Source organism: Ischnura elegans, chromosome 7 (assembly GCF_921293095.1).
Source record: "Ischnura elegans chromosome 7, ioIscEleg1.1, whole genome shotgun sequence".
Classification (NCBI taxonomy): domain Eukaryota; kingdom Metazoa; phylum Arthropoda; class Insecta; order Odonata; family Coenagrionidae; genus Ischnura; species Ischnura elegans.
The window spans coordinates 67,737,950-67,758,880 of record NC_060252.1 but is presented as its reverse complement, the minus strand read 5'-3'; the positions used below and the strand labels follow the sequence as shown (position 1 = coordinate 67,758,880).

The following is a 20,931-nucleotide window of genomic DNA, read 5'->3' as shown; positions in this document are numbered from 1 at the left end:
TAAATGCTAATATTTGCAGAAGTTTCGCTATATTTATACTCCTATATCAGGGCTTTTTTCAATTAATGGGATTTGTTTATTAAAAATATATGAGAAATTTTATTGTGATTAATGTCATGATAAAGGTAACACAGTTGTTTTATTTCCACAGATTGTATTTCTTAACCCTGTTAAGAAATGGAATCTGTGGAAATAAACCTTCTGGAATCTGTGTTTTCTCTTTATCATGATATCGACTCTCGATCTCCACAAGGAATATCCTAAGGCATTAAACTCAATTATTGTGATTTAATAAAATTCCAATTACTTTGAAATTTTCATTGCCAGTAAAAATATCCAAACCGTTGCAAAAAAATCCTTAAAGAAGGTGTATAAATACAACGAAATGTTGGCAAAAATATTACCGCGCATTTAAATGCGTGGTGCCAGAGTAAATAAAACTTGTGGAAAAAATGCTATCGTGCTTTCGTCGACTAAAACTGTATACCATGAGAATTTCAAGAGGACAGTTTGAGTTTCAAAACAAGTAATAAAACACGAAAATATTCCGGTCTAGTGAGTGATGCGTGTTCATAAGACTTTTCAGCATAAGAATAAGGCTCTTCAGAGACGGCTTGCGCTAAAAGGAAGGGCTTCGGACGTCGCATGCCCTTGTTGTGACTTCGCAGGACCCATTCATTTCGTTCCACTTCGTGATGCTTTGAGCACGTATTGCTGGCTGCCGCGAGACGGTTATCGCCAGCGTATGTTTCCAGTCCTTAAATGGATCGTATCCATGATTTTTTTCTCTATAAATACCTACATTGAAAGTAACAATCGCTCTTTCTTCACACGCTTCTAATGGCCCACAGATTAGAATCAGGTCGGCTTAAGTGTCGGCTTCTCATCTCGAACGCCCGGGCTCAGACCTCGACGGTGATGCATATTTGAATGAATTCTAAGCAAAAAAAATTACATATCCTACTCTGCTATGAAAAAAAAATATCATTCAACAAAGTATTCCATATCAGCGATACAAAAAATATTTTTTTTAGGATCTCTGTGAATCACAGGATTCACAGAGATGAAGAGATTTGTTAATAAATTATGATTTCGGAATTGGTGAATAGTTATTCCGAAAAATTCTATCTAGGCGCCCAGCAGAGGTGACATAGCACAGTCAGTCAGACAGGACGTTGAGTCGAGATGCCCGCGCCGTCCATAGTTAGGGTCAGGCCAATTTAACACCGGGCTTCTATCCACTTTTCCTTCCTTCTCGGCAAAATTTATCACGGATATGGGTCGCTTCCTCTAAATAAAGCGTCGTAACCATTCATCACTCCCTCTGCCACCACATTATTTACTCCTTGTAACGTCTCAACAACTTCGTCATATCTCGGTATTCATCAACCCCTCCGGCCGATGGTACATACTATCACTTTCTTCATGGCACAATGCCAGTTAACAACTAACTTTAACAGCTTTAAAATTTAATGATGCATAAATTAGATCATATTCTCCAAATACCCATCTTAAAATCTCCAAAACTTACAGTCGAGAATATTCAAAGACGAAAATTTACAATTTTAGGTGAAATTACTAAAATTTTCGCGGCCCACGTTTTGTCAATATTAATGGAATTGGGGGGTATTCCGGGCCAAGACTTTAAAATGCCCAACGTTTCCTCTCCTATGTCGGAGACCTTTTCTATAAAGTCATTTGTAGAAAATGAAACGTCCGGAAAATTCTCTGCCACCATCCACCACCTATAAATTGATGCTTAATAAAGGCAACACGGTCACTAGCCCTGATGAGGTCTCCGGTATAAAGAAGAGGGAACGTTGGCCTTTATTTAATCTTGACGCGGGTTACCCCCAACATCCATTTATATTGACGAATTTGAGATGTAGGCAAATATTTACCAGGGTCAATTTATGCGTTATGAAAATTTCGTTAAGTAAATAGACGTCAATTTTGAACGTGGAAACTCGGGGCTACGAGACAAAATATTAGGCAAAAGCGTATTGCTAAAGAAGCACATGGTAAAAAGAAAAGCTTAAAAATACATAAAATCGATAAAGGTAAGCGTTAACAGTAGGAAGCGTCCATCACATTCCGGGAACGTACTATGTAATTGGAAGGTGAGGAGTCTAACCACAAGCGAGGAGGACTTGAAAGACAAGTATACAGTAGAATCCCAACAGAATATCAGTGAATCAGAATACCAGGTCTAGAAGCAATGCGATGCCGCATCAAACCGCGCGGACGGTCCACCTGAGTCCGAATATGGTGACCAATCACTCCGTGAAAAATCCTTTCACCGTCGAGAAACGGCCTCTAAGTAAGCAAAGAAGTCCTCCTCGTACCACCGACCGCACCAATCGATGAATGGGATCGCCTGCTGAAAGTGGGAAACAAATTGACAATACACATCGGTACGGTAAACCTTATTCCTATCATATGGCTGCCCCATTTATCCGAAGAATACCGTGTATATGAAAACATGGACGTTGAAATGTAGCAACAAAAAAAAGATTTAATTTTTAATCAAAATGCCCCTAGGCAATCTAACTTCAATATTATATAGTTTATATTTTCAACTTCATCATTTTATAGTTTATCGAATTTACAATTTTATTTATAGTCATTTTTACATTGTTTCTACGCAAAGAATTTTTTTGTAAAAGAATTAATATTTATTCTGGCTTTGACGACAATTCAAGGGACAATTCAATCGCTGTCCGCTTTTTATTTCAAGTTGAGTTTTTGTGTTCTTATTTCGGGCTTATATTCTTAATATCATACCTTCGCGGAGGTTGGTTTGGATAGGCACGGGTAGGGCTCAACCTGGCCTTAGCTAAAGGCGATGGAAATTCACACATTCAAGGAAGGGGAGCCAATTTCTTATTTCGCACTTGGAGGATTCTCGTTGGGCTTCACGCGGGATCTGAGCCCAAGACCCCTTCCTCGGAAAACAAGCGCTCAACCCACTGCGCCACTACGCTCCCCTAACGCATGCGTGACGGGAGAGCTCATCCCAGACGAAGTCTGAGCCCAAAGCCACAGTCGTGTGATATCACAAACTGGGGGTGGGGAAGGGCGAGTTCATCTCCCTAGGCCACATCGTACTACGAGGATACATGTAAGGGATGTCCAAAGGCTTCACTTAAAATTTAAACACTACACCCTCCGGTTTATAGCAAAGGTATATATACCTGCTAGGTTAAAAAGTAACTACGAGTGCTTTATACACACTCTTTCTTGACTTGCTTTGTCTGTTCATCTGTTTCATCGATGGAATATTGTAATTGATTTTAACCCACTTTCCATCGTCGGATCGGCTTGTAATTCCGCACACATGCTTCCTTCTTACGGCAGTACAATATTCAATAATCAGACATTTGAAATATTTTACCATTTTGCTCCCATTAATTAACTAAATTTCCATTTGGAAAAAATATTTTTACATTTTCTTAATAGAAAGCGTTAATTATAATTTTTTTGCAGAAATTTCTTTAATAGCTATCATCGACTACATGATTTGCCACTAATAATTGGAAAATAAAAATAATATGAATAAATATTTTTTAAATTGTTTAAAATTTTCAATTAAAAGCGTAAAATAAGGTATTCGTCTCTCAAAGAATTAAGTGTGGTTCCTATCTAGGTCTAAATATTAATGCGCGCCTTATTCTTACTCTCCTGTCAGGTAGGGCTGGGTAAAATACAGGCCGAGGAGTAATTAAATACAAAATACCTTCGACTTGGGTATTTGAAAAACAAACTACAAAACAGTATTTTAAATATCTTTTAAAATAAAAAACACGTTTGCATGGAAATTAAAAGATCTTAAACAAATATAACCTAGCTTGCCACGTTATTGATAGATGCAAACATGAAGAAAACGATTCTCACGAAACCGAAGTGATCTATTAAGCAAAATGTTACAGAAGTGTTATCAGAGCTTCTTCAAAAGTATTTTTCAGATGTATTTTTTATTTTAGAATAGGAAAATACCAAAAATCTGTATTTGAAATACAAAATAAAAGATGCATTAGAGTCGTGTATATGCAATACCAAATACGAATTACAAATGTATTTCAAGTACGTATTTTAAAATAGTTGTATTTGAAATACTGCCCAGCCTCCTATCAGGATCTTCTTCACTCGCTTCTAATAAACATAATCAGCACCATAGTATTGTTCTCCACGGGCTTAAAAGCTTACTTTTTACGGAATTTTATACAGTTTTTGGAAAAAGCGTATTTATATGTCGCAAGTACATATTTTTATGGGCGGAAATTGGTCAAATTAAAAGGGTCACTGCATTAATAATGCACCCAAATTTCCTGACATCACAGCCTTCAATCTGGACAATTCCAATTTTTACAGTGAATTAACAAATCCTCGATGGATATCATGTCACTTTTCAACATATTCTTTGTCCTTTTCAATAGCCTCACGTCACCTTGGAACTAAGGCTATTCCTGTTCGGAAAACTCAGCGCGCTGAACAAAGAGAGGGGTTTGTGCACTATGGAGTCCACCACTGCTAACACGATCTTCAACATCGGAGTGCCCGTTCTCACCAGACACTCGTTGCAGTAGCGCAGCGAGGGGGGGGGGGGTTTGGGGGATAACCCCCCCCCCAGAGCTCAGAAAATTTTTAAGATTAATCCATTTCACTTAATTGGATTGATATTACTAATAGAATAGAGTAAGGATTAATAAAATATCCCTCCGAATGCCGTAAAACTCACCATTTTGAACCATTTATCTTAAAATTCCGCAATTTATTAATCTCGCACCTACCGCTTATCCTGGTGGGTATTCCATACCCCCACATACCCCGGTATTAGTTGCACCTAAACCCCCCCCCAGCCTTAATTACTATCTACGCCCCTGACTCGTTGTGCCCACTGACTAACTGTACCATGATCGACATCATCATCTTTATCCACCCTCTTCAATCTTTCGTGAATGTTTCCGACCGTCCCATTCTCACAGCAAAGAAACGAAAAAACAGTGCTTTGCATTTGACGGCATCAAGTGCATCCGCCATCTTATAGAACTGCTCCTATCACGCCACGATAGATATTGATTTCAAATAAATTTGAATGGAAAGATGAAGGATGCTCCTATGCACTCTATTAATTAGATGAGCCAAGAGTAAAAATTATGGTGTGAGAAAATTTGTGTGCATAAGTTTTCGAGTCCCCGTCGTATAAGTTCAATGGTATCCCCCTCAACTATGCGTAAGTTGATATTCGCAAATGAAAAGAAGACATCGTTGACTTACACTGATTTATTTTCTTGGTGTGACATGTTTCGATCCATTGAGATCATTTTCAAGTACCAAGATATTCTGAATATCCCCATTCATTCAGAAGATCCACTGAGGATGAACAGCAAGTCGCTGCTCGACACGTCGGGAGACATGGAGAACATCAACCGGTGGAAAACCAGATAAATGTTTCTGCACCTGATACGCCGGGAAAACCTAAGATCATGCATCAATCACCTTTACGGGGAGGATACACATCGCAGCGTCCGTAAACTTTCGGACCTACACAAGGAGAAGGCAAAACTACTATGCAGTCTTGCTTTTCTTCTGAAATGCCGTGGTCAAATTTTGAAAAACGGCATTCAGAAGATCCCCTGAGGATGAACAGTAAGTCGCTGCTCGAAACGTAGGGAGATATGGAAAAATCAACCGATGGAAAATCCGGGAAACTTTTCTTCACCTCATACGCCGGGAAAATCTAAGATCATACATTATCAAGATAAAGGTTGAAGTGAAGATCCATGGAGGTCATTTTCGGATACTTGAAAATGACCTTTATGGATCTAAACATGTTGTACCAAGAAAAAAAATCAGGGGAAGTAAACGAAGCCGTCTTTCGATTTGTCCCCCCCCCCCCCTCTCGTTTGTTATCTCACGGGGTCGCGACGAGGTGTCCAATGGCATGGGAATCGTCTTTCGTAATTTGGTACGCAAATTCTCACGTGCAACGGACTTCAACCCATTCACCTGGAAAGTAAAAGGCTCGCACAGGGCTTTCTCTTACTCTTGAGGCCCTCATTACCCAACTCGAAACGATGCATTACACGGCGTGTGGGAGGTGGAACACTTGCCTCCGCGCGGGACCCCGCACGTCACATTTCCCGCGAAAGGTGCTCCTCGTGAGATAAACTTCATTTTTCCTCTGATAATCCTCGAAATTTGGCCCCAAAAATGTGGCGGACGACAGATATGTGGGACACGGGCCAGTTTTTATCCAGTTGCAACCAGTTCGGCAAGGTCGGCCACGGGATACGGCCGAAGAATGTCGTGATGCCTGAGGAAGAGTTGCGATATTTTGGTTTGAATGACCCCAGTTCATCAAGGTAATACGAGTCTTCGTTCAGTTTAGGAAAAAAGCACATAAATATTCGCTGACCACAAGTAAACAAACTGTGGTAGCAAGTATTGAAATTATTCCGACGAGATCTGGTTGAAGATTGCAAATGATTTAGAGCCTCTGTCAGGCTAATAGAAAATTTATTTTATTTTAGTAGTACCTTGGAAAAACGTTGTTTTTTTTAATAAAGAACATATTTTTATGTTATAACCTAAGTATATACTATAAGCTCGTTTCAGCTATGAAAGTGGAACTATTGCGTATTTTTAATCTAGCCATTAGAAAAAAAAACTATCCTCAAGGAACAAACGGCATTTAAAAAATTGTAAGAACTGGCAGAATGACCATTAAATGCTGCAGGCCTTTTCCTGGGGTAAAAAGTAATGTAAACAATGTACTACATGGGAGACAGATTTTTAATTTTTTTTTAAAGCAGTTCAATTGTACACTTCAACTCCCATTCTCGCGACTTACCACCATTAACCGAAGAAAATTGTTAATCCATCTCAAATTTCCATCGCTGGTTTTGAAATAAAAACAAATGAATCTTAACAACACAAACCATAGTAAGGCTGGAAAGGAAAATATTCAAACCGATTTCTTTCAAAGTGTAACTTATGAAGCACTATGATACACACTAACAATGATACTGATAATAATATGTGGGACACAGGCCAATTTTGTCCAGTTACATTCAGTTCGGCAAGGTCGGCCACAGGATATGGCCGAATAATGTCGTGATGCCAGAGAACGAGTTGTGACATTTTGGTTTGAATGACCCCAGTTCATCAAGGTAATCCGAGGTTGGGTCCAGTTTAACAACATAAATATTCGCTGACCTCAAGCACACAAACCGTAGTAACAACTAGTGAAAACATTCTGACGCGATCTGGTTTAATTGGCGTAAACATAATGAGAGACAGAATTTTTACATCATTTTAAAGCAGTTAAATATATTTCAACTCCGATTCTATGCGACTTATTATGTTTAGCCGAAGAAAACTGCAAATCCATCTCAAATTCCCAGCACTAGTTTTGAAATAAAAATAAATATATTTTAACAACACATACCCCATTAAGGCTTGCACGCAAAGTCTTTAAGAAGTAAAATTCTTTAAAAGTTTCCGAATGCGTATTCGCATAACGAATACCGATATGTATCCGCTCGGCAAATCTCTCCCTTAATTTTTAAAGTTTCTGTTGGATATGGAAATATAGTGGGGTTCTAATATTATGTTCTGCGTGTCGCTATGAAAGAAATCTATTCTCGATTGCACAAGCAATCTAAGCCTAGCGCGCATCTTTCGAGTTTCAAACGGATCCCAGTCTATTTCGTTTAAAATCTGTGTATCGCTTTATGTACGCCCGCAGAACTTTTTTAAGATACGCGCAGCTTTCCTTTTATTTCATTTATCACACAGGTTAATTTTTTCTGTTCTGGATCCAATATGCTCGCTGCCTATTCCAGGAGTATCGAGGCCATACGAGTGAGAAATAGCATCTCTCTTTTACTTTTTCGTTCGAAAATCTTCCCACAACACGCCTGACGAATCCTAGCTTCCCAGGTCTCAGCTAATATATTTCTTACAAGTGTTCCCCACGATGAGATCGAAGTCACCGCAACTCCCGGGCATTCCACTCCATATCTTTCCTTAATTTCAACACCATCCACAACGACTTACAGGGATAATTGGACGACCTCCGCAAGAAATGCACTGCTGTGCATATGCTCAATTTAAGTTGTACCCCACTCTTGGATTCACGCACGAACGTTGTTGACAGATCCGATGATTGTATTTCCGAGTGATCAATAATTTCGCGATTCATGACATCATCGCACCGTCAGCTAGCAAGCGTATTTTACTGATCTTAGCATCACCCAACACCAGGGCCGGATTTAATTGAAAATAGGCCCCAGGCTGTTCCGCTTGTGAGGCCCATTCACCTCCAATTTATACGTTTGTAAATTACATGAGAGATAATAAAATATATCCTTACTGTGATATATATATCATTACGTTAATTGACGCGTTGATCATAACCAATACATTTTTATTTTGTTTATTACTCCTATGCGCAGAATTTCTCCTTATTTCCGGATCAGTGTTTTAGTTTTCATTGTTCTTAGAATAGTGTAACTTAAACATTGCCAATAACTTGAATGTAAGCCACTCTTGTATCTTTTGAGGCCCTCGGCTGAAGTCAAGTTAAATTAAATGAATATCCGGCCCTGATCAACAGTTTTTGTATGCTTAGGCACGTAAATTAGATACAATTATAGAATTCCTGAGTGAACACTAATTTCGCGATAGTCGGCATCATCGCGTTTTCAGCAAATAAACGTGTTTTACTGATGTTAACATCACTCAACATTTTTGAATGCTTAAACTGTGGCCGCCATGGAAACCTGAATAAAAATGCTGTTTTTCAATTGCAATTTCTATAAAAACATAGCCATGGACCAAAAGTCCCTCATTTTACGAGGGGAAATTATGAGGGCATTATTTGAAATTTTCACAAAAAAATAATTTATTCCTCGTTTCTTGGACCAATCACCTTGGAAGGGAATCATCCAAAGTGAAAGAGGCCTTTTAACCCGTAAATACTCTGCCGATTGAGTCCATGACCAATACGTGACTCCAATTCACGACCTCGTCGAAGCGAGGAAGGTAAACGATGGGCTGTACCATCCAACTGCAGTCACTCAGGCCTCCGTTCGAGTATATTTTTTTTTACATTTACCAGAAGATTAATCAACCCCTGTGCGTGTACTCAAAGGAACAATGCCTCAATATTGACTGAGGAGAGAGAGAGGAGTAGATTTGCAAAATATTTCTCCAGATAATACGACCTCCACCTGCAAATCCAACAAGCGTAACATTTCATTTTGGCCAACAATTCACCCTCATCGAGTTCGTGCAGCGGTTATCCTTTCGGAATCGATTACATTGCTCTCGTTTCGCCCTTCCGATACATCAATCTCCCGCGGAAACCATAACTCGTCCAGCTTTAACCATTCACTGCGTCCGGCCATACTATTCCGAAAATCTCGGCTTCATTCCATCGCAGCGAGACGAAACTTCTGGATGACCCCCAGCGTGATTACGCCATCTTGAGCTTACGATGGATCAAAGGCGATGCAAGCGCCTTTCTTCTTACCTTAATTACGCTTGCACAATATGACGAGGGGGGATCGGGTTGGTGTGGTGGCTAGAGTGTTGGCTTCCCACCCGGCGGGCTCGGGTTCAAATCCCGGCAGTGGTAGAGAATTTTCAGAGACTGCCCGATCCCTGCTTGAGTGTTGTGTGGAGGACATTTCAAGCGCCGTCCGTCAGATGGGACGTTAAGCCGTGGTCCCCTTGGCGCATTCCGTTAAGAGTAGGCTACTGCCGACGCCAGGTTTCTCTCCACCCTTCCCTCCATACACCTCCCTCTTGGCGCAAATGACCTAAGCTGTCGGTCGCCTCCTCCAAATACCATTCCAATATTACGAGGCTTACATAATGAAATATGAACAACAAATGGTAATTTCCACTCTTAAATACAGTGACTGTCTCGCAAGGTCGGCGAGGAGCCCGACCTTAGGGGGTCCACACAACGCTCCCGTCTATCGTGAGGCGTATATAAAGGGTGTAATAAAAAAGACTCAGATTACTTGAACCGAAGATTTTGCAATTATAAATTCCTACTTTTTTTAGTTGCTGTATTCACAACGTGGTGTACAAAGATTATATTTTTTTTAAATAAAGGTGACAGAAGTTAAAGAACGACCTGATGCTTTTTTTCAAAGGGTAATTCGAAAATGTTATTTTAGAGTTTCTTTTAGATTTCAGCGCAGTTTCAAGGGAAAAATTCTCTAAACATATGATAAAAACATAATATACACATTTTTAAATTTTATAAGCTGTGAAATTCTCACCTTTCATGATATTTTTCTTACACAATTGCTATTTTTCATTAATTTTTATCTGGTTTACAAGAGCCAGAATAGCGTCAAAATCCATTTACGAGCATGCAAACCCTAAAATTTTCCGATGGAAGACTTCCGAATCCCCCGGGAAGGAGGCCTAGCCGAGGGCCCCCAATACCCCAGACCGCCCCTGCTTGAATACATTACTCCGCTACCGACCATGGTTTCAATACTCTACGTCAATTTTAAAGAAAAATGTGATAGTGTCGAAATCATGGTCGGTAGTGGAGGTACATATGAAATAGTAGAAATTACCATTTATTGTTTATTTTTTATCATGGATATATCGCATTTTAACTGAGTCGAGTCTGAAACGATGTCATGCGAGGCTTACCTTGTTACAGTATTTTTTTTTTTTCAAGGTGAACAAAATCTATGGTGGTTGAAACGGTAATCGATTTTTTCTGATGGCTCATAATAATCAATAGTTCCATAAAATACATGGTCCGTTTCACATGTAACGACTGATAAGAAGAATTTTGGATTGACTTTAACAGATTTAATCTCAAATACATTTCTGTATTCTTCCTAAAATGATTTTATTTACTACTAACCCGTGACTTCAGATGTGCGAAGTTTCCGTCAAATATGCAAATTATCAAGAAAACGTTAGAGCCAAATGAGCTTTTACGAAAACGAATTCATCTAAATGGGATTTAGTGCCTTTAACGAGGAGTCACAGCCTCAGCTTTAAGTTATGTATCCGGCTGAACTTACCCACACTAAATCCATAAGTAACTTTATTACACGAGCTATAAATACTGCAGGGCTAGCCAAATTTTGCACGGGAAATTCCAAAATATTCTCGAAATGTTACACTCACATAATGTTCCGCAAGGAATACTCTATGAACGCATTTTTCATCATGGAAAGTAGCAGTCCACGCAGTGCAAAATGCACCGCTCGAATTCAGCTCAGATACTCCGATATTGAATTTCCTTAACTGCGCTTAAAGGAATACATTTTTGAAACTGTATATATTTGGGAATATATTTCGATATTCCTCTTAAAATACACAAAGGAAGATGACACCGAGAGACTTTAATCGTTATTTAGTGTGCTATTCATGCGTGATCAGATGATAATAAAGATTAAAGACCTCTTGAAAGAAGTTGATTTGTTACTGAGCTCGCGGAGGAAGATATTTTAAAACCCAGTCAGAATTAACGATCGAAAACAAAATAAGTTTACTTTGAAACATGAGGTTTGAAATCACGACCGATTAGAGAGTAATCCATTGGACACTGATCACCTTCTCATAAATTACAATACAGTTTTCCAGAAATCAAAAATCACGATCCGTCCGTGATAACTCCGTATGACTGATATATGAGCCGGTCGAGATAACGTTGATTCAAATGGAAAAAGCGATCTTAAGCCATCTTTCGTGGCAGAGAGCTCTTTTCAGCTCGTAACATTCCATAAAATTTATCAGAATGGATATATAGCCTACGAGCTTAAGAGGATGCATCACTCACTCACGGCCACTCCATTGTTTATTTTTTCCATGGCGTATCTTTTTTAAGTTCCGTTAACAAATTCAAATTTTCGGGGTAAATACAGACCGGTAATCTCCACATGAAAATCGAGAAAATACCGAGGAAAATATTTTCAGATTTTATACACAGTCGAATACTAAAGATGCACTTCTTTATACTATCAGGAAATTTCAAGATGACAGCGTAAAGGCCTGTTTACGCGATACCTTAAAACGTACAAGTTAATGTCTGATTGCATGAACGATTTAGGGTGGACCTGTTTCCTCTTCCATTGTCTCTTTATTAAACTGAAATTAATCTTAAATGGGTCAGAAACATACACATGGTAGCGGCAGGTGGATAAATAATATAAAACCTGCAACAACATTTAACTCGGATATGATTAAATCTGACTGGTGTTGGCTGTTGACTAGCAATTGTCAAGTATAAATGCTCAAAAAAGGGCAAAAAAAAAAGCCTCGCACACTCCCCCAAAATTATCATTCATATACGCCAATTTATTGTATTAAGAAATAATTTTCTGTTGGCCTTATCCAATTTAAAAAAATATACTAGTTCCCAATCATAATTTTATCAATTTTAGACCGAAAATCAGAGAGATTAAAAATGCCACTCTTTCCTCGTACTAATATCAAATAGAAATGGTGTCTCAGTTGATAAAATAATAAATTTAATGGCTTAACTCGCTAGGACGATTCATTGCATGCTTTTATATTTCCATTATTCTAACCTTGCCTGAATTTACGATAAGAATCATTAACCGTTGGCAATTTTTACCTTTAAATGAATGTGCACGTATATTTTGTTGTCGCCAGTGCTTAATTTCTAACAATTAAGGTACCGTAGCGCATACCAAAACATTTAATCCCAACAATTTTCAAATATAAACCCCCTCTCCCTAAAACTTCCGATTTTTTTTAAATTTGTAATTAGAGTTACAATGAAGAATCATGTTTTACCGAAAATAAAATAAAACTGAAATTTTCATGGTAAAACAAAAATCAAGTACTATTCCACAAACTTTTTTTTTAATTTTCTGTCAACAAGTTTCAACGTCTATACCGTCATTATTGATAAAAAAAAGTGCTGCTTGTCTCGATAATGACGGCATAGACGTCGAAACTAGTTGACAGCAATTTTTAAAAAGTTTGTGGGACAGTACTTGGTTTTTGTTTCACAATGAACATTTCATCGTTCCACCAAGTAACGCCCAAATCAGTTGAAAACTGAAATTTTTTGACACGATCCAAATTTCTTTGAGAGGTGCCGGAACGCCGTTTCAGCCGAAATTAAGGACTTTTTATTATGCGTATTATTTTTATAACTGTGTGGTGTGCATGTGAGGATACTCTTGCATGCTGCACGCTGGTGATTGGTAACCCCTGGCCAAACACCCTATGAGTGTCTCGCAGGGTATTATGTAGATGAAGATGTAAAATCCTCCCCTTCTGCTACTCTTTTTTTCTCAGGTTTACGAGCGATGTGAGCTGGCACGCGAATTAAAGGAGCGTCACAAGATTCCGGACAAGGACTTGGCCACGTGGGTGTGCATTGCGCGACACGAGTCCGAATTCAACTCATCGGCCGTGGGACGCCTCAACGGAGACGGAAGCGAGGACCACGGCATCTTCCAGGTGAAAACTAATACCTGAAATTCATTCTCCTCGTAGATGATATAACAGATTTAGCCGGACACTTAATTTATCGAAAGTTCGATCAATTTATGAAATCGTTTCAGGCTTGACGTGGAGGAAATGCTAAATATCCATGATAAAATAGAAACTATGAATACTAGGGCGTACCCAGGATCAAAACTAGGGAGGAAAGTCATGGTTCTTCAAGTTGTAGGTAAGATTTAAGCATGGAAAAGATGAATGAAATCAACATTGTAAGGAAACTGTATCAGCTCTTTATTACTTAGTTTTTAAAAATATTTGCTTGAAAAAATATTATTTTCCTTAAAGACATTTGCGATTTTTGCTTCTGGGGGAGGCAGCAACTAGAAGCAAAAATCGTAGTCATTTTCAGGGCCTGTTTTGACCTTGAAAATGATATAGTGTCGAAGCCACAGACGGTAGCGGAGTTTTATATGAAAGTGTGGAAATTACCACTTTTTTATATTTTATCATGGTGCTATCAATTGTTTGGAAAATATCTTCAAGTTTTCGAGCTAAATCAGCGTAATACCTGGCCACTATAGAATGGCAATACTACAGAGTCACCTTGTAGATGACCATTAGTTCAATTTTACCAGGAAATACTGGGGGCGGTAGCTCCCCTACTCCCCTAAATCCGCCACTGGTAGGCGGCGACTCATTTTTCCCTCCACGCCACCAAAGACAGAAAAATGATGAATTTACAAAAGATTTCTTGGAGAATGAAGTTTTTTTCGATTATGAAAAGTGTTAAAATTAGTTTAAAATCCTCTGCTTAGTACCCAGTTCTTCAAAAATTTTCTTCCTTGGTTTTGGATCCCCCTGAACGAAATTCCTGGCTACCCCACTGAAGGCGGACGTTGCCATGTTTTCTCAATAGACCTTATTAGTGCATGAAAACGAAAGACCGTCTCAATAACCCTCTTCTCACCTGGCAACTCAGCTAACTCACAAAGGGCACACCACGGAGGCCTGAAAGTGAATGAATTTCCAGGAGGCTTTGCTCCGTCTATCGTATTTTGGTTGGTTTTCAGGAAGTCACGTGCCCTCCCCTCCCACCCACCAACAAACTCGTGCCTGCCTCTCAGTCGCAAAGATTATTTAAATGAATTCTAGTTATGCAAGGGTGGACGTGCATTCGCGCGACGCGTATCGTAATATATTTATGTTGCTCCATAAACATTTCAAAATATCACGGATACATGATCAGATTAGAGCTTTAGGTGGCCCCAGAGGCTTTCTCCTGTTGATGGGATCACCTATGGAAAACAATCGTAATACTTTGTACATTTGACAACAAAAAGTCATCTAGATTCATAAATAGAACATTTTATACACAAATAATATAAAGTAGTGATATATAAGCAATGATACAGAAAAATAAAACCAATGGAATTGAAATTAAATTAAACAAAATGAAGGAAGGAACCTCATAGGCGGATTTAGGAGAGGTACAGCGGAACGTGTCCCCCTCTCCCCCCCCCTCCCCACTCCGGCGATGGAAATACATATGCGCAAACAGCTAAAACCTCAGCTCTGCGATCTTTCTCGACTTTACGCCGATTTTGTAAAAAAAAACCTTCGCAGCAGAATGGCATAAGATCGTTTGAATGGACAGGCTTCACTCCATAGACATAATGTCAAAAATAAAAATCATTGAAGCACTGGATATTTTGAGTAGGAAACATCAAAGAAAACTCCTAATTATACATTTATCTTATTAATATTTTCATATTTATAGCTTTTATGTTAAAATAAAGAGTAAGTATCCTACAATCATTGTTGGATGTTGTTTTACATACGAGAGGATCGTTTGTCTGTCTAACCCTTGTCCCCCCCTAGAAAAAAATGCTAGATCCGCCCTTGTACATCCTTGCAAAGGCGTACCCAGGATCAAAACTAGAGAGGGGTAAGCCGTGGTCCTTCAAGTTGTAACACAAAAAAGGTTATGAAACCAAAATTTCAAGAAAATTATAACAGCGCTTTATTAGCTTTAAAATTATTTTCTCGGAAAAACATTTTTATTTTAATCGCATGTTTTATAATAATAATTCGGTCTTAACTTAATGTACTTTTGATTATAGGGGGGCAGCGGCCCCCTCTTGCCCCCCGCTGGGTACGCCCATGCTTCTATGTGATATCCCCCGTTGTGTTTATTTCGGGACTGTGCTCCAGCTACGCAGAGGCTTCGCGAACTGGGCAATGCCTTTCCTTCAAACTAGCCGCTGGCCCCCAGTAGGTCCTACCACCTGCTAAAAATCTCCTCCCGCTCCTTCGCCTCACCCTCCGCAAGTCCGCGACCTACATTCGCCGTTCACAAGCTTCCCCCCAGCCTCCCTTCCCACTCAGCCCATGTTTTCCCCAGTCCATGTTCACGAACTCCCTCCCACTCACGCATCCCCAAGGGAGGAAGCCGACGCCGGTGAGGACTCCGCGGCTACCTTCGTGACGGAGGCTGCGATCTCCCGCCGCGGCGCCCGGTGATCTGATGGTCGCATTCGCGAGGCGATGACGTCCTGCCATTGTTCGGGCTGATAGGGAGAAATGGACTCGTTCACTCCGACATAAGATCGCATTCATTAAAATGAATTCGGTAAACAATGTAAGGGAAAGATAAATCATGGGGAAAAAAGAACCCATTCAGCCATTCGCTCGCACGCGTAAATCAAGAAAACGCTAACTTCGCCGCTCACTGTTTCGTAGTAGGTAACGTGATTAGATACCTCTCTCGTTTAATCGCCCACGGTGGTTACACTGAGGGGATGAGAGGTGATCGGGTTGGTATGGTAACTAGAGTTCTAGGTTCCCACCCGGAAGATCCGGGTTCAAATCCCGGCTGTGGTAGAGATTTTTCAGAAGCTACCGATTCCTTCTTGAGTGATTTGTGGAGGGCACTTCAAGTGCAGCACTCCGTCCGTCGGATTGGACGTTAAGCCGTGGTCCCCTTGGCGCCTTTCTTTAAGAAGTAGGCTAATGCCGATGTCAGGTTTCACTCCAACCTTCCCTTATGGCGCATGACCCTGGCTGTCGGCAGGGTTGGTTCTAGGCATTTTTCTAGAGTGAGCGAACAACATACCGCCACTCCCCCTCAAAAAATAACCTGAGAGGTAAAAGGATTAGTACTAAACATTGGACTGAGTGTTTACGCGCCCCCTTTTGCTCTGTGCTCTAGGCGGCCGCGTACTTAGCTTGCCGCTTAAACTGGCCCTGGCTGTCGGTCTCCTCCTCCAGATATACTTTAATGGAAGGTATCGCTCACAAGAGTGTGAATAACATCGAACCACACGCGGCCCGTGCGCAAGGCTGAGGAGTTTGCGGAGAAGCGGCAACACGCTCAACAGAAGTTCGTGACGTCACTAACTTACCTGCGAAAAAGTTGAAGGAAGTTGAGAGTATGTCAAGAAGTAGGCTACGAACCGAAAAACATAAAAATAAATGTCACTTAATTTTTAAATCTCTATCAAAACCAGCATTATAATAAAATCGGTGAACGAGTCCACTTAGCAGGTGGAAAACCTGGTATGCATTGGGTAATGGATTGCAAGGGCTTTTCGTTATTCACAAACTTTCAGGTGTTCTCACACTCGAAGGTAACAGTAGGTTATATCAGATGAGGATTTTCTTCAGATCGAAGGCAGTCGCACTTGCAATTGCACAGAACGAAATGATCAGAGACATATATTTTTGCTGTTTCTATCGCTATTCTTCAGAGACATATATTTATCTTTATGTTTATGTTCTTGAAGATTTATTGAACGGATAGGAAGATAAACCAGGAGGTGAACCCAAGAATAGAAGAAGAGAGGTAGCGGTGGAGCAGTGGCGTAACCATGGGAGGATGAGGGGGATAGATCCCCCCCAAAGCCTCAGAGAAATAAAAATAATATGTATTCAAAACTATTGCCTAGTTTTGACATAGGTATAGTAAATTTTAACGTAACCTTTTAATGAAACCCAAATTTTAAGTGCAAAAATTATGTAAAATATATTTACACGTATGTCATTTTTACAAAATTTTCCCAAATGGGGAGGGGTGAGGTCACCATTCCCCATCCCCCATCATCCCCCCAAAGCATATTCCTAGTTATGCCACTGTAGTGGAGCACCATTATCTAGATTAAAATCTATGGAATGTTCTCCCTCAGAGAATATTCTTCCATTTCTCTAGGAACAGCAAAGATGGCTTAGCTATTGGTAGCTTGCATAGCCTATATGATGGCGTCGAGATTTTATCATCCCATATCTCTCTACGCTGGAGGTGCCATTCTACTCTAATCGCGGTGGTGCCTCCTTCCCCTACTTCTTTCCTCCCCTCCCCCTCCTGAGATGATTGGGGGAATAAGTCGTTAGGCCATCAAGACCTTCTCCTCAAGGGACTCACCCTGAGCACCCCAACCATTGCGGAGTACCATATATGTATCAGAGAAGGACTCAATGAATAGGCAATGCAATAAAACATAGTAAAGACTATATGAGGAATACAAAGGAAGGAAAGATCGAGAGAAACATCCCCTAAGGATCAATAACAAGTTTGAGGATAATTTTAGCCATTGTATGACCTCAGGATGGCAATAAACTCAGACATACATTCTTTTCACATTCCCATACAGCAAACAATCTAATAACCTTTTAAGTATTTTCTCATTGCTCCTCTCTTGAGGTAGCAATTATTGGAAGTTAACATAGTGGGGGGGGGGCAGAGAAAATAAAGTATTGAAAGAAAAATAATGATTTTTAAGCTTCTAGTGAGCAGAATTAAGATATGTGAATGCTAGTAATTCTCTTGCTTGAAGCTTTCATGACTCTTGATGATTAAGAAGTGACATATGGGTGTGCACATGCAGGGCCGTCGCGTGGGTGGGGCGACCGGGGCGGTCGCCCCGGGCGCCGCGGCCAGGGGGGTGCCGCCTCGGCAGGGAAAACGGTAATTTTGCGGTAGAATAAACGGGAATCTTGCGGCAGGGAAAACAAAAATTTTTACCACCAGAATTTTTAAAAAGTTGTTTTTACAATAACAATACTGTACGTGGATTGTGAATAAATGTTAAAAACAAATATGTTAGTTGTTATTTGGTGATTCAGGATTCCTGTATTCCTGTAAACACCTGCCACTCGCATTGTGTTTGATTTTGAGTGTAAGTTGTGGTGCGGTCGCCTGGGGGGGGGGGGGGGGGGGGAAGGCACTTGACAGAATCTCGCCCCGGGCGCGGCCACACCACGCGACGGCCCTGTGCACATGGGAGTGACATACACTTGCTAGTAAATTGAATTTTCTTCCATTTTTCCTAAGAGAAATTTACTAACATCATTACAATTTTCACCCCAGAACACCAAATAATATAGGGGACAACTGAAATTCCATTGTCCTCCATAACTACTATCACCATGCTCTTCAGAATGAAAAAGGTCCGTAATTTATAAACAGCACCCTAAAAAATACCGAAACACCTAACAAAATATAATGTGCCAAATCTCATCTTTTACCCAGCAATGGATTGAGATAAAAAATTGTCGTAATCTTACAATCCAACCTCTTCGAAATTGATTCCTTTCTTTACCTTCATAAATCCCTGGCCTGCACCACACAATACATCCCACTCAATATACTTCTGCGGTATACTAACCTCACATTCATCATCACGCAACAACTCTTTAATTTAGATGAATGACCATGGCTCTCAGTGTGAAATAATGCACAACCTGATTAATGAAGCAATGAATCTTAAATGTTTCAAATTTCATAGTTCACCTGGTCTTTAATAACTTAAGTGAATGTTTCCCCAGAATACCATTGTCTACAAATTATTTTATTGTTGAAATTTCCTGTAATGTACATGCTTGTTATACTTACAGATCAGCGATAAGTATTGGTGCTCTCCACCAGGAGAAGGTTTTGCCTGCGCAGTCTCTTGTGCTTCACTGGAGGATGATGACTTGGCTGATGATGTGCGGTGTGCCAAAAGGATCAAAAGGGCACACGACCGTGTTTCTGGTGGCAATGGATTCTCAGCTTGGGCAGTGTATCGCCAGCATTGCAGCCTTCCTCAAGATGCCCTGGAGAAAAAATTCACATCTGATTGTTTTGCAGACAGCAAAGGAACAACAACATCGACAACGACAACAACAATTGATTCAACTAGCTCAGCGTCACCAACTACGTCATCTCTGACAACAACTGCCTCCAGTTCCCAAGAAATATTAGCCTCATCGCGTTTCACTTGGCCCACTTATTACTACATGACACACTCCCCTACTCCACAGTATTGGTATCTTTCCACACCTATAAACTCCATACATCAACCATATCTCTTAGGTTAATTTATCATGCCCAAAATGCAATATTGTAATCTTCATTTTAATGTTTGTGTGTAAATCATTCGTGGTGGCATCAACAAATCTCATTTAATAAACCTATATCAGTTTTTCAGCTTGACTTCTTCTATCTTCCACACCCTTAATACATAAAATATAAAAATAAAATCTATGTGTTAATGGTACTATGCATTGCGTGACATCTGCACAGGTGTGTAATAGTACGATTTAGGCAAATAATAGCCTTCGAGGCATGTTGCCGATAAATAAATGCCAATATGAACAAATGCTGAAATATTTAACATAAATACCAAACACAGGGTGTCCTCTGAAATAATCAGCTGAATTCCCAACCTCCACACTTTCCATAATGTTTCAGTTTTATTAACGGTATGCATTTTGCAGAATATTTATCTTTAAGAATGATAAAAATGTTATTAAATGATATCAAAGACATATCTTAGGGCAAATTAAGTTAAGTTCTTGTATAAAATAAATTCAAACTATCACTATGCATCAAATCAAATACATGCTGCAAAATACAAATACACAAAAATATGTAAGGCAATGAGCAATCTCTCAGATTGACTTATATGGCAAACTTGTTTTCCCCAAACATTTTTCATTTGTTCCAAAATCATACAAGTAAATAAAATAATGTAGCACCCTAACAGGGAATCCAAGCTTTCTTTAGGCATAAGTAGATACTAAATGATTACTACCCAGCTCACATAATCAGACCATAAATGAAAAACTTAAAGCACTTTTCTGAATTTTTAATAGTCAAACAGAGTTTCTAACTTTTTCAACCGACAATCTTCAGGTGTAAGACAGGCAATAAAAACTGCAGAAAAATGCTTCAAATTTAACACTTAGAGATACCTTCCACTACATGAAGCCTGGATTAGATGGCATTGGTTAACACGTTCCATGCCATTTCCTTTCCCTTTAATACTTGGGTCCTTTCCATTTGAGTTTTGGTGTGTATTCGGCTGTGTGTGCTGTGTCGCAGTGGTGCAGCTAGGGGGTGGGGGATATAGGGGATTTTGGGGGATAAAACCCCCCCAGAGCTCAGAGAAATTTTTAACTTTAATCCATTTTACGGAATTGGATTAA

General features: G+C 39.8%; 1 protein-coding gene across 1 annotated transcript in view; it reads left to right on the top strand.

Moving 5' to 3' along the window:
• LOC124162146 (lysozyme 2-like) overlaps positions 1-19,930 on the top strand; it is a 44,173-nt gene extending 24,243 nt beyond the window's left edge. The window contains exons 2-3 of the mRNA XM_046538569.1: positions 13,318-13,482; positions 19,357-19,930. Of these exons, the coding sequence (XP_046394525.1) occupies positions 13,318-13,482; positions 19,357-19,821 (630 nt within the window). The 3' untranslated portion in view covers positions 19,822-19,930. The remainder of the gene's footprint in view (positions 1-13,317; positions 13,483-19,356) is intronic.
• The last annotated feature ends 1,001 nt before the right edge of the window (positions 19,931-20,931 follow it).